This window comes from Corvus brachyrhynchos, unplaced genomic scaffold, assembly GCF_000691975.1.
Source record: "Corvus brachyrhynchos isolate BGI_N302 unplaced genomic scaffold, ASM69197v1 scaffold5, whole genome shotgun sequence".
Classification (NCBI taxonomy): Eukaryota; Metazoa; Chordata; class Aves; order Passeriformes; family Corvidae; genus Corvus; species Corvus brachyrhynchos.
Window position 1 is genome coordinate 8,960,853 of NW_008238321.1, and position 14,365 is coordinate 8,975,217.

Consider the following 14,365-nt stretch of genomic DNA (forward strand, 5'->3'; position numbering starts at 1 on the left):
AGACAAGTTCTGCAGGCAGATAGCAGCAGTGTCAGATTATTTGTGAGGCTGGATGGGGAGAAATTTGTTCCCAATTAAAATTCAGCATGTCAAGACTGGAGAAAGTACTGATGAGAGTCCTGTGTCTGGCTCTGACCTTTTAGGAGCTGTTGCGCTGGTGTTCCTCAGAGAAGTGTTGCTCTCCTCACGGCCTGTTCTGCAATCCATTTAGAAATGTACCATTAAAAGCCTTAATTCCACTTTGAATTTCCATTTTTCCTGACCTTTTGAGTCTCCTGCTTCGGCATCCTCCATCCCCACTAGCTTTGTGTCTCTTCTGAAAGTTATTGATGATTTTTTTTAATGGCCTGGACAGTGCTAAAACTGCTCCTTGTCATTTTAGAAGCTTCTAAGAGCAGAGAAAGATGATACTTTATAATATTTGAAAATTGCCAGCAGGGGTCAGGCTTACAAATAATTTAAGCCATCCAAGCTGCATATTTATTGAGAGACATTTCTGCGCTGAACATGTATAATTTTGGGATATTGGCAGGTGACTGCATTCTTTATTCTTAATTTCAATCATTTGAAAGTATTATTAAGCAATAGAATTAATTCTTAAAGAACATTCTGAAAAAAGGGTCCTGAGAAAATTGAATCCAAAGATCAGTGTTATTCTTTATTAGTTATACAAGAAGTTAACGTGTGGAAGGGGAGGGTCTTGAAAGGAGCATCAAGGTTTTGTACTCTGTACTTAAATGCAAGCAAAAATTTTATATCCAGTCTTTTTTATATATATTTATATCCTGCCTAACAAGTCTGATAGAGTTCTCTGAAGGATTCACCAGTCATTTGTCTAAGGTTGGTGTGGTTGATCTAATGTATTTGACCTTTCAGAAAGCTTTGAGCCAGAGGTCACAAAGAAACTTTGATGGAATGAAAAAGGAGATTCTTTGTTGGATTGATAAGAATGTATAAACCCCAGAGGTCTGGCTGTCCCAGTGTAGTGTCTGTGGCAGTGGCCAGTGGTAGGTGCCCACATGAACAGGACAGAGCAGCTGGGTACCTTGCCAGGAGGCTCTCCTGGCTTCTCTGTACCTTGTCTCCAGGATTTCCTGAGCCAGAGATAAAATAATATATTCTCACTTTGTAAAACTTCATGCATTTTTTCCCATTAATTTGCTTATGTAATACAAAGTTAAAATATGGAAAATCAAAGAACAAATGTTTTCACAATGCTGAGGGTTTTTCCACTAGGTCCTAGAATGGTTTTGATTGGGAATTGGGAACTTGTCCAAGACAAAAAAGGGGTTTGTGAGTAGCAAGGTGGCAGAGTTTGAGATAATATGAAATTATTCAGCTTATCAGAGCATTCAGAATTTCAGAAGAAATCTTATGATGCTGCTTGAGACGGGAGATGAAGTTGCATGTCAATAATTGCCAAACCCATGCACATAAGTAAAAACACCCTTACTTTTATTCCCACAACAGAGAGCTCTTAATGAGCTGTTGTCACTCAGGAAAGAGATCTCACATTGTTGTGAACAGCTTTCTAAAAATATCAGATAGGTGCTCCATAGTTAAAAATACAAATAGAATACTAGAAGTTATTGGAAAAGAAGTTGAGAATAAAGCAGAAATCCTCATTGTACCACTGAATATATCTGAGTGCTGTTTGTAGTTCCAGCTTATTTCATAGCAAAAACTCTATATAAAACTTGAAGGAACAAGGAAGAACAATAAAAATATGGAAAATCCTTGTTGTGAAGGAAGACTAAACTGAGATTCTTCAGGAAATAATAGAGAGGCCTGTACTGTGGTGTGGAGAGGGGAGTGTGGTACAATTACAACTTTTCATAGCAGACCTAACGGGCACTCAGTGAAATAATCATGTGTGAAGTATAAAACAAACTGAACAAATTTTTCATACAGCACATAATTAAATTGTGGAACTTAGTGCCAAGGAGTGTTGTGAAGGCCAAAAGTATAAATCAGATCAAAAAGAGATTTGATACCTCATGGAGGTTTTAGCTGTTGGTGGTTATTAGATGTGATGGTCTAGACTCCGTCTGTGGTTCAGATGGTATCCAAGCTGAACTTGCTTTATATTCAAGCTGTAGATTTTTAATATACTTTTACAAATTATATTCTCATCATATAAACATGTCACTTTTAACCATATGTTTTAGCTGCCTCAGTAGTGCAGTTTTGTGATACTGAATGCAGGAATAATCTGATACTGTTTCTGATTTCATGCTTTACTTGATTATTTGTGGTGGGACTGTGCAGGGACACACAAAGTCTATTAATTTTCCCTTTTTCTCCAGGTTGAAAATTGAGGAGCTGGAAGCTGAACGCAGCAAGCTGGCAGAGGAGAACAGATCTCTGGAAATGAAGCTGGAGAAGCTCACTCTGCAGGTAGGAATGTGGAGGTCCAGAGCAGCTGGAGAGCCTGGCGTGGTCCATGTGCCGTGGCTGTCCTAGCAGATGTGCTTGAGTGCTCCCAGCATGGAGCTTCCCTTCCCTCCATCTGGGCAAGGCACCTTCCAGCAGCCTGTGCTGACTGCACTGTCACACCTGTGTTTCTGACCATGCCATTGGAGAGGTTTGATGTCAGATGCAATCACACAGATGCAGTTGTATTTTTGGATAATTGTCTCCAGGACTTCTCTTCTTGGAGCCTTAAAAATTCGTCCATGTTAAGTAACTCCATCACTAGAAGTTGTCTGTCCCCAGCTGCACTCATGCCAAAGTGGGAGCATAGACAGGGCTGAACAGCATGGAGTGGATCAGAAATTTTGAGCTTTGTTTGTATTGAAGTCTCCACTCGGCTGCTATCAGCAATGGAAGCAGAGACCACCTCAGCAGGCCAGAGTTTGCCAAGCCAGGAACCATCCGTGCTGCTGAGGGGATGAGCTGGCAGCACCCACAGGCACGGAGAGCAGAAGGTGGGGAGTCAGAAGGATGGGAGGTGTGTTCCTTTTGCTGTGCTACTGTGTGTGTTTTGCCTTTTCCTGGCGCTGTCCTCTGTGGTAGAAGGTGAGCAGAACCCTGGATAGATCCATGAAATCTCACCCTCCTTGAAAGAGGGCGAGGGCACGGGCACCTGCAGCAGATAAGTGGACTGGCTGCTCAGCTTGTTGTCACCGTAGGAACAGCTTTCCTGTGCAGGGGAAGGGCAGGGGAGTTGCTTCAAGCTTTTGTAGTGTTTCCTGTTTGAAAGGTGCTGGAGCAAACGAGAACCTGAGCCTGTTGGTTTAATCAAAGCCCACCCTTCTATGAACAGTGTTATCTCTTCCTTCTTTTCCCTCTGATGTGCTGAACAATTTGTCATTCACAATGTAGCATTCTACTATCTTAATTTTTCTTTCTTTTTATCTTTATTTTTCCCTCTTTTTTTTTTTTTTTTTTTTTCTGCAAATTGCTTCATGGTAGAAAACCTGCAGGTTTGAAATTACCCAGATTTCAGCCAGACCATTGATTTTTATCTTGACACCTATTAGACGTGAATCAAATTTATTTTTATTTTTATAACCCATTCCTGGAGACAGGGGAAGTGACAGCTTTGATAAAGCAGGGAGCTAAGAGCTGCTGAGCATCTCTGCTGAGCCATGTTTAGTGTGAAACCTGTCACCCTGCTCCCCTTTAATTGGGTTTCAGTCATCAGAAGGAGATTAAAGCTTTGGGCTGGTGTTTGGATGCTTAGGTCTCCGGCAAACACAACAGCAGCTTTGGTTTCAGAACAGATTACAGTTCAGGTCGTGGTTAATTTGCCTACATGGTCTTACAGTGGTTGCTGGCTTTCCAAGAAGGCCTGACCAGAGGAATTCCCTATTTTCTTTGTGATGTCTTGAGACATCACAAAGATCTGCTTTCTTTGTTCATACAGCTCTTGAGATGCCAAGACTTGAGTAGCAGGTCTAGGAAAGAGAAATCTTTGAGTTAGTGAGCTGAATTCAGGTAATGATGCTCTTCTATCTCCCTTGCCAAGGCTGAGGCCATGGCTTTAACTCCTTATTTAACAGGATGTAGCTCCCCCCGTCCCTAAACTCTCACTTTACTTGTGTCTTAGAGAACTTGATGCCTCAAGTAGTTTTTTTGAAAGACAAGGAGTAGAGGGGAAAGCACAAGTACAGGAATATGTCAGCTGAATGCTGATGTGTCAGTATTGATCAGTGTGTGCCCACCTGAATGGCCAAGAACTCCTCAGAGGGGAAAATATCAGCCTTCCCAATTTTTATTCACCTTGTGAATCAAATATCTTGACAGGCCAAGCTTAAAATGACTCTTTTTATAAACACATTGAAAGAAGGTTTGTTACAGTGAGAACCCACAAAGTTAAGGATAAGCTTAGAAATTCACCTCTTCTATCAGTGCTGAGCAAATACGCTGAAAATGTCATTATACACTCAGATAAGGTCACTGAAGTGTTGCTAGTTTGACATGTTATTTATTCCCACCTCTGAAAGAAATCATTGGGAAATGATGGGTTAAAATAAAGCCTGTGTCATGAAGGGGAAAAAAGCAGGACACACTACATACAGAAGTCACAAGGAAGTTTTACTGAACAGGAAGATGACTAAAATTACAAACATAGGAGAAGCATGTCTTCAAATCAAAATAAAGGTGTAAGAGAAGGGGGTGACATTAAATCAGGTAGAATGAAGGTGATTTCATACAAATCTTTATCTGCTGTTCCTTCTTTTAAAATAAAACCTCTGACTCTCTGGAATGAAAAGATATGTAGAAGGGACACAATAAAGTTGTGAATTTGGAAGAGACAGGTTGTAGAATCGAGGCTCTGACTGCTTTATACTGAATTGAATCTGTTGAGTTCACAAAGCTGTGTGTGATGCATGAAATCTAGGGAGATACAGCTAATAATTTGTAATTAAAAACATCAGTTTGAATGTATTGAGTTGTGGAAAGGAGTAAAGTTTCAAAAATATTTGTCTCCAAATCATGGAATCATATAGGTTGAAAAAGACCTCAGATTTTTGACTCCAACCTGTGACCCAACACCACGGTGTCAACCAGACCATGGCACTGAGTGCCATGTCCAGTCTTTCCTTAAAGCCTCCAGGGATGGCAAATCCACCACTTTCCTGGGCAGCCCATTCCAATGTCTAATCACCCTTTCTGTGAAGAAATTCCTTCTCTCACATCTTTTTGTACCTGAGTCCTGGCACATGAATTTTTCTAATTTCTGCACAAAAAGCCCATTTTGTGAGCAAGGGCACCCTGAGGGACTGGGCAGAGGGCAAGGAGTACCTGGAAAGGTGCTTTTGGTGTGTGTCTCACACTCCTTGAGCTCTATTAGCAAGTGAACTGAGGTGCTGATAGCTCTCTAAAGCCATGTATATTACAGCTGACATCTTTTTGTATTCTATGCTTGTGTGGGGACAGCTTGAATTATGCCTGAAGGCGTTTTCCACCTCCACACACCCCATCTTCGGAGCCCCTTGCCTCTTGACACCTAGCTGCAGGCTGCATTGATTTTCCTTCACTGGTATAAAGACTTTAGCATGGATATCACTCACTGGCCAGGTCTGCACTGCTAATGAAAACCTCAGACTACAAAAACACAAGAGATGTGGAGCTGTAGAGAAATGACACCCGGTTGAGACTGCCCTTCCCAGTGTCCAGGATATTATCTTAAGGAAGACATTTGAAACTGTGCCTCAGGAGAGGGATTCAAATAATATGAAAAATTGGGTTTAAACAGACAATTTTATCTCATCTCTTCTACCCTTCTTTCTTTCCATGAAGCAAAAGACAACTCCAGGAAACCTGAGCTGCCAGTGCTTGGCCTGTGGTGGGGAGGTTGAGATTTCAGAGAAAGGCTTGGTTTGTTTAAGTTATCTGAAATGATCTGGACCATCTTCCAGAGGTGCTGGTTTGAAAAGTGCAGCTTGATGCCAGGAACAAAAGACACTGATCAAATCAGTGCTTTTCGGATAAAGTGGGAGGAAAGAGTTGTGAGGAGTGTTCAATTAGCATTTCTTACTGCTAGGAGCCCTGTGTTTACAGGCAACCAGTCGGATGTGAAGTGTTCCTTATGCAAATACTACTCTGCTGCTTTTCCTGCTCTCCTCTACTCTTCCAGCTGAAGAAGAGATTCTTCAAGGTTGGCTGCTTCAAGGAAGATTGATTAAAATCAGCTGCAGTTTGACTTAATTGGATCCATATGCTTGGAGAGGGAGCAGGACTAGTTAAAGTCCTCGTAATTAGTTCACAGCTGGTTGGTGAGAAAAATGAAACTCCAGTTAGAGTTCAGATAAGTGGATCTGTATGGATAAAAGGCAAGAAGATGGGATTTAGTTTTTTTTACACTGAGATGTATTTGGGCTTGAAAATCACCTCTAGTCCCATAGCCAAGCTGGCAGCCTAATCCCTTTGAGCGTGTGCATGTGTATTTATGAGGCTAAATGGAAAGAGTCTGTATTTTCTGGCTTGTTTCTGAGTAAAAGGAATCACCTGTGGATGCTGGCAGTCATGAAAACCTGATAGAAAACTGGGAGAAGATCTCAGGGAGTAGACAAAACCCAACAAGGGCAGTTTGTCTGTGGGAAGGGGTCATGGCTTGGCACAAACTCTGGACTGTGCAACTTTGATTGTGATGTCCCTGCTCACAGTAGTGACTGGTTGTGTTTAGCCTTTCTGCCAGTCAGTAGTAAGACAACAACACTCTCAAAAATGCATTATTATTCATACATATTGTAATGATTGATTTTTGCCTATTATTCCAAAGCTCAGAAAGAGCTGACTGAGGGCATAGTGTGAGGACAGTCATCAGAAAACTTGCCCCAGACAGAAGCTGGAATTTCTGTTAAATTTTGCTGTCAGAATAGAAGGGACTGAATTCCCTATTACAGTGCTCTTGAGGGAAGTGCCTGCTGGGTTAAGTTCTCCAGGAGTCAGATGTCCATGGATAGAAGTGTTGAACATCTAGAGCATTCATGTGTTTCTCTTTTCCCTTATCTCTGCAACCTTTGTGGTTGGGCTGGTCTCCTCCTTCTTCTAGTGCTGTATTTTGAAGGAATAACAAAACATCTGGGAGCTGTACCCCAGGGGAAGGTGGACAGGGAATGTTTCTCCTCTTTAAGCATTAATGACTCATTTTATGGTTAGGGCTTTGGCAGCCAGGCAGTGACTAGCTTGGAGTTAAGAACCCAAGGCAAAGCTGAGGTCATTTAACAGTCTAACTGTTCATTTTGTGACCAGTGAAGAATGATGAATGAATCATTTACACTGTTATAAAACTTAAAAGAACATAGTCAACCTTTCAACATTCTCTAATTTGCCTCTCAAATGCTCACAAGTCTTCTTCCTGGCTTATCTCCATGCCCTCCCTTTTCACAAACTTCCTGTCCTTTTTTCTTCACCTGTGCATGCTGAGGTCTGTGTTAGCCTCTGTGGCACAGCTGGTCCCCACTGAAAACCTAATCTAAGTTCAGCCTTTTTTTTTCTTTTCTAAAAGGCTTTTTTAGATGGTTCTGGGCAAATCACTTGGCATCTCTTCAGTCAGGTACTGCTTTTGTCAAGGTGTAGGAACAAATCTGCGTGTACTCCAGAGGGACTTAATTATGAGGTAGGATAACTGAGAGCATACAGCAGGAGACCCCGTAAAGAGAAGATGAAGGGAAGTGCAGGCCCAGGACTGCAGAAGGTTGTATCATATTGTGCTGCCCCACTCATCCAGTGTATCGAGTTCATGGGAGCGTGTGGGAGTGGATGGGGGACAGCGATTTGTGATCTGTTCCACAGACTCCTGGGTTTGATCAGCAATAAGCTCATCTTTTACAGGCAAAGATTATCTTCTAAATTTCACAGGCAGCAGCAAGTCTTCAGTGACCTAAGGATGTGTATCTGCTCAAGTGTATGTAGGCAGAGGCCACTCTGGGGATCATGCCACAGTTTTGCTCAAAACAGCAATGAAAAACATGATAAACAGACATCATGGGTATTAATTTAAGACAGATCAGAGGTGTGTAATTCTTGCATAAAACACTGGAGGATATCCACACAGGAAGATGGCTTTGACTGAAGAAGGGACCAAGTGAGTCTGGTGCTCCAACAGCTCTGGAGATGGGAAGGTGAAGGCAGTGGCGTGCCAGGGGCAGAGGAGCACTGTGGAGTACCCCAGCAGGTCCTGGTGGTTGGTCTGAGCAACACCTGTGCTGTTACACCACCTTCAGTTCAATTATCTCTTGAGCTGGGTAGGTGAAACGAAGTCTGAACTGCTCTGCTGTGTGGGTGTCCCTGGTGTTCACAGGGAGCTGCTAAGGGGATATGCTGAAGTGCCACCCAAATGAATGGGGGGGAAAAGAGCTTCCCTATAATGTGCCAGTAAATTGTGCTGGAAGGATTATACGTGTTATTTGGGAGACAACATTGTGTATCTTGTGCCATGTGGATTAGGAACTGTGGGAAGTCCTAGAACTGGTGTGAAACAGGAGTGCAGAACCTGCTGTGATCCAGCCCCTGGGGATTACGTGACACGGAATTAGCTGGGGCTATGCAAATATTTGTATGTGTTAATTCTGAATATGCTGCTGTTATTAGAATTAACAGAAATTAGAAGCATTCCATGGGAGCAGAGAGGAGAAGCCTAAATATGTCATTGACCTGTAGGTTTGTTATTAGGTGGTTCAAGGAGAAGCTGCTTAATGACCTCGGTGGCCCCGATAAATGTGATGTGCAAAGTGGATGTCGAATGAAACAAGGACACGCACAGAACAGACTTGCTAATGTTTGTTAACATCAGGGACCACGAGTGCACAGATTCACATTTGTGCAGGGAAATTTTACCAACGTGCCCTTTAAAAAAAAATTTTTTAAAGGAATTTGCACACTGAATATTAAACACCTGAAGCTCTATAAATTCTTCTGCCCGAGCTGCCACCGTAGTGTTTATTTCATGCAGCACCTTTCTCAAAGTTCTGCAGAAACTGATTAACATTTGCATAATACATTTAACACGAAAATCCAGAATAAATTCATTAATGTTCTCCTGCCACTGCCCTTGAAAATATCAGCGGTTGTGTGGCATCACAGAGCTCATTAGAGGAGCAAAGGGGGAGGAAGGGCGAGCGCTGGATTTCCTGAACAGCTCTGAAACAGGAAAGGTCAGTGCACTGAGTGTCAGCACCTGAGCAGCAGCACGGGGAGCTCAGAGCAAGCAGGGAGAGCTGGGCCATGGGAAATGTCCTGCTGGAAAAGGTCGCTGTACCACTATGTAGGAAGCAAGAACTTTAGGAGGTGCCATCCATGCTGGAGTAGAAAAATCAAGCACAAAATGCAGATGAGGATGCTGCTGCACTGAGGAGGAGGCCGCTCCTGAGCACACGTGTTCTGCAGGGGCCAGCACCAGGAAATTGTTCCAGTCCTTCTGTGGTACAGGAAAGCTGGCTTGGAACAAAGCTTGGTTTTCTGAACAGGTGTTGCAGAATAAATGGTGATGTTTTGAGCATCGTGCAAGACTTGGTTGCATGGCAGGAGGTCACTAAATCTGGGCTGTGTTCACTGCCTTCATGGGAGTATGGGGACAGAGACACCACTCTTGTTGGTGCTCTTGTATGGTAAAAAGAGCAGCAGTGCACATAAACTAGTAATTCCAGCTACAACTGCACATTCAAACTCACAGTTGTGTATTTAAATCCCCACCCGAAAACTAACAATGAGTGCCAGTGAAGTAGGAGTAAGTAGCAACTCCAGAAGGCCTCTGTGTGTTTCACTGATCCCCAGAATCACCTTGTGGGTGAAAGCCAACGCTGAGGAGACAGAAACAACCATTTTAAAACAAGACATCACTTTTAAGCTCTTCTAATCTTATTTATCACATGAAGAAAAAGCAAGGTTTCAGGAAGCAATGAGAGTGACTGTCCCTTTTTAGTTTTCTTGGTTTTCTCTGTAGTCATTCAGTGGCACAAATTAGTTTTCAATTGTTCTTTCTTCATTTTCTATTATTTTTCTGCTGCTTTGAATTCTGCTTCCGTGTGGCAGAAACAAAACAAGAATGTCATTTAGACCTGTATAACGCAAATAACGCTTCACAAGGTTTGTTTACTGAAGCTTTGTGCTTTCTCTCAGACTTTTATGAGTACCACGTCCTTAAGTTGCAGCTCTCTCCACATTAGGCTTTTAGCTTTTCATTACTATTTCAGCCTTTGTTTGATGACCCAATTATTTTTGAGTTTCTGATTAAAACAAAGTAATAGGCCACAGTTTCGTGCTGCCCTTGTCTTTGCCATTTCTGTTGTGTCTGGCTTTGTAAAGTCCAAGTTTTTAGTAATATTCTTCAGCAGTTTTATTCTTCTGATAAAGAGACTCTGGTTATGGTGCCGTGTTTTTCCTCTACTACTTGGTATATGTAAAACTTGACACCATCTCTAAGAGATAAAATGCCAGGATGTGTCACCCAGATAATGGAAAAGAAATAAGTCAGAATTTAATAACGTTTTCTCTGTGTGTATGATGAGGGGAAGAGGAAAAATCTGCCTGTTTCTTGTCACAGTCAAGAGTGGGCAGTGTTTGTAATGATGTTAAAATATACATGAGGAAATGGGGAGATGCTCTGAGCTGAGGCACTGGTGGGGGTGTGCATCAGAAAAACATGTTTTTGTGTGACCTCTGTCAGGGGAATTCAAGCATGCGAGATGTTGATACGTTGATACGTTATCTTACATATCCCAGAACTCTTCCCTTTGATCAGACTGACCTACCACCTATTTGACACGTGGAGGCACGGATTTACATTTAAAAAATGGGTTTTCTCTGAAGAATTTCTGCAGATAGTAGGAAGAAAGCTAGACATGCCTCTGTCACTCAGATGTGTGGCCCTGAGCATTCGTGCAGCAGTGCAGGCTTGTGGTGTGCCCAAGGGGGTAAGTGGGGAGAAGTAACACCCCAATAACAGAGCATTTCTGTCAGCAAACCCTGAGCACAGTCAGATCCTGATACAGGCCCTTCCTAGCCCAAATTTGCCTCAATTTCCATTTGCTGTTGCTTGATAAGACCTTAAAGAGACGTGCATCCAGACAAGTCAGAAAAAAAGTAATTGTTTTTGACGGCTTTCCTAGCTGAAGTTGAAAGACAGGTAGCCGTGGAATGGAAGATGATGCCTAATTTAGGTAGAAAGGCTGCTCTGTTTAAATGAGGATGGACAGTTGGAGTGGCAGGATAAGTGAAGTGCTGTGGGAAGAGCATCTCCTTCGTATTTTTTAAAAAAAATGAGCAGTGTCCCATGGGGGGGTTCTGTGTGTAGGAAGGAGGGGAGGTGTCTGGGAAGCCCAGCTGTGTTCCAAGCAGATGGGAGAGCTCCCAGGTGATCCATCCCAGCCGTGCTTACCTGATCATGGGGCTCAGCTCCATCAGGAACTCTGCTGCTTCCTCTGATCAGCATTTAAACCCCGCATTTCCTAAATGATGCAGCAGCTCTGTGCCTGTTCTTTGCATTTTTGCCAGGGCATTTAAAACGAAATAAATATTCCCTGAAAGCTGTTGTGCATGTTGGACATGACAGAAGAGGTTCAGTTGGGACTGTGACCTTTCAGAACAAAGACACTGCTTTTGAAAAGGGGGTTCATTGTGCTTCTGGCTCTAGTAAGATGAAAAACTTGAAAAACCATTAACATGAAGGCTGTGCAGCAAGGATGAGCTCTCCAGAGGTCCTCTTGTGTATTTTTGGTTGTCTTCCAGTGGATACATTCTTTCTCTCTGTGCAGTGCTACCACAGTTGCAATCAGTAGTAATTACAGAAATTTTCTCATTTTTATGAGTAGAGGGATGTGAAAAGCTGTTGACAGCAGTCTGCAAGGGAGCTCAGCTGTGGAGCTGCTTTCCCTCTAGATCCATCACAGCTAGAGCTGCTGACCTTAAGGTTATTTCCCAAGGAGTCAGGGCTTGCTCAGAGGTCGGTCTGTTCAGTGTGCAAGGAAAAGTGTGATTAGATATGTGTGAGCTCTTATGATTAATATCAACATGGTGGAGCTGCCTGAACATTTAAATACAACACTGGGGATTTAATTTTTTATATGTGTACATATGTTTGTAGACGATTATTGGAATGCATGCCAGTGTATTTAAATGTAGACATGACTTGATATAGATGGGTGTAAAATAGGAATATCACCTAAACTGGCTCAACAGAAGCCAGCTGGAGTGTGGTCAGAGGGATGGCAAAGGTGGCCAAACGGGGAGGGAAATGCCTGCTCAGGAGGGAGAGCAGGCAAGGGGTGTGAGCTGGAGCTTCTTCCTTGGGTATGCTGCAGCATGGCAGTTGTCAGACTGTTCCCTTCAGGCTGACAGAAGCTGAAATGAAGGAGGTGGCAGTATTGGAGACATTCCTTAGGATCCTCTTCAGGTAGAGGGGGGGAAGGAACAGTGATTGTATAACATGAAATGGTTTCCCCAGTGCTGCCAAGTGGTGCCATGGTGGCACACGGTAGCTTCTACAGCCAAGCAGCTTGAGGATTGAATGTCACAGTTTTTTGACTGTTCTGCTTTCTCAAGGTCTGTGACTTCTTCTGAGTGTGATGCTTCTGCTGACACTGCTTAGAAGAGAAATCTCTGTCTTATCTGGAGATTTTTGTGTGGTCCATTCTCTCAAGCATCCTAGAGAAAAGAAAGTGACTGGACATGCTGCAAAGCAGACCTGTCGGTGAATTCACCAAGTGTATTCCTGCTAAGCCTACCCTTTCATCCCTCCCATTTTAGCTCCTTGGCTATTTCGTTCAACTTAATGCTCTTTACTGATGTTTCCTGCTTCCAGGGGATCAAAAAGGTAGTCTGAGTCCTTTAGATACGTGTGAAAGTTAGAGGTGATGATGCCCTTCTACTGATTTACTCCATTATAACTTGAAAACTTGTAATTGGGCAAGGCTGCTTCTGAAGTATTTATTTCTTCAGGCAGGCAGCTCAGGATGATGTTGAATTCGTTGGTTGGAGCAGTTAACTCAAAGCTGTTCAGAATCCAATAGATTGCCCCATAGCCATTCCTCTTATTGTTTCAGTTTATCCACAAATCTCTCTTACTCTTGTAAAATTGAAATGAAGATGAGATGAGTGTCCCCATCTGAAAAGATTTCAGTGCTGCTTGAAGTCTCCTTGCACTGGCAGAAAAAAACAATTGAGCTTTGAGCTTGAACTGAGAGACAGATAAGATCACCAGGAGATTTCCACAGCAAATGCAGAATATATTCTTCTCTAATGGATTCTTACTGCTGTCTGGCAAGTAATTGAATTGCTTGGGTAGGAAGGGAGAGGGGACTGGGTTGGGGTTTTTTGGTGTTTGAGGGGGGTTTTTTAAAGCTCCCAAATTTTGTGAAGATAGGAAGTAAATGGTTTCTCTGCATGACACAGGATGTCTGTCAGACATAGGGAAGCTAATTAAAATGTCACAATATGTACATGAGGGTGATGAGGCAGGAAAGACCGATCACTTCCTTCGTTCTAGGAATTTGTCTGTGTCCCTGCTTCTATCTACTTACTGTGAAATCTGCAAGTAATTCATGCTCTGAGGGTACGAATGAGGCCACTGGGTAAATATGGCCTCTCTCTCTTTCTTACTGGAGTAAAGCAGAAAATAAATTAAATCCATTCTTGCTCTGCTGCAATTACTGAGGCTGTCTCACTCCAGCTGGGCGATAGCAAAGATGCTGGTTCCTGCTGTCCCATCATAGCCAACACTGGTGCCAGAGGACCAGTGCTAGCAGAGGTTAGCACTGGGGCAACTGGGAGGGTTCCACAGCCAATCTGTTTCAGTGCACAGCATGTGAGGGGACAGAAGCAAAGCAGCATCCTCCTCTTTCCCATCCTTTTGTTTGAAAGTACAGAGTATGTCCTGGAAAGCCAAGGGAATGATGGGGAGAGATAATAGCACACCCTTTGGTGTGTTCTTTGGAAACACTCGAATGGCCAAGAGGTGGTCCAAGCCTTGCAGCCTGCATCATTGAAAACCACTGAACAACAGCAGAAGGGGGGGAAAAAAAAAGATGATCATCAGGGAAATTGCTATAATGGTAAGATAATTAGAATGCAGAATGATTAACATTAGTCAGTGCTGCATTGGCAAGGACTGTGCAAGTTGACATAATGGGCCTCTTCCATATCAAACGTGCAGTTTTTCAGCATTCAGTTTAACACTTGCATGTGACTTTAATAGAGTTCACAGCTGAAACAGACATTTGGTGCTCATGTAACATTGCACCATACCTTTCCTCTCCTGTGGCTACTAGAAGGACTTTCTTGTCCTTTTTGTGTCTACTGATACTGAAGGATAAAGGCCACTCTCACCATGGAATCCTTCTACGTTGTTTTGAACGATAGCTAGACATGAATTCCTGCGCATTTTCTTCCTGTTGTGCCTGATGGAAATGAACTTCCC

The 14,365-nt window shown here is 42.9% G+C and overlaps 1 protein-coding gene across 1 annotated transcript in view; it reads left to right on the plus strand.

Annotated features, from left to right (window-relative positions):
* Positions 1-14,365, plus strand: part of MAD1L1 (MAD1 mitotic arrest deficient like 1) — a 350,530-nt gene that overhangs the window by 193,273 nt on the left and 142,892 nt on the right. The window contains exon 15 of the mRNA XM_008633475.2: positions 2,307-2,397. Coding sequence (XP_008631697.1) covers positions 2,307-2,397 — 91 coding nt within the window. The remainder of the gene's footprint in view (positions 1-2,306; positions 2,398-14,365) is intronic.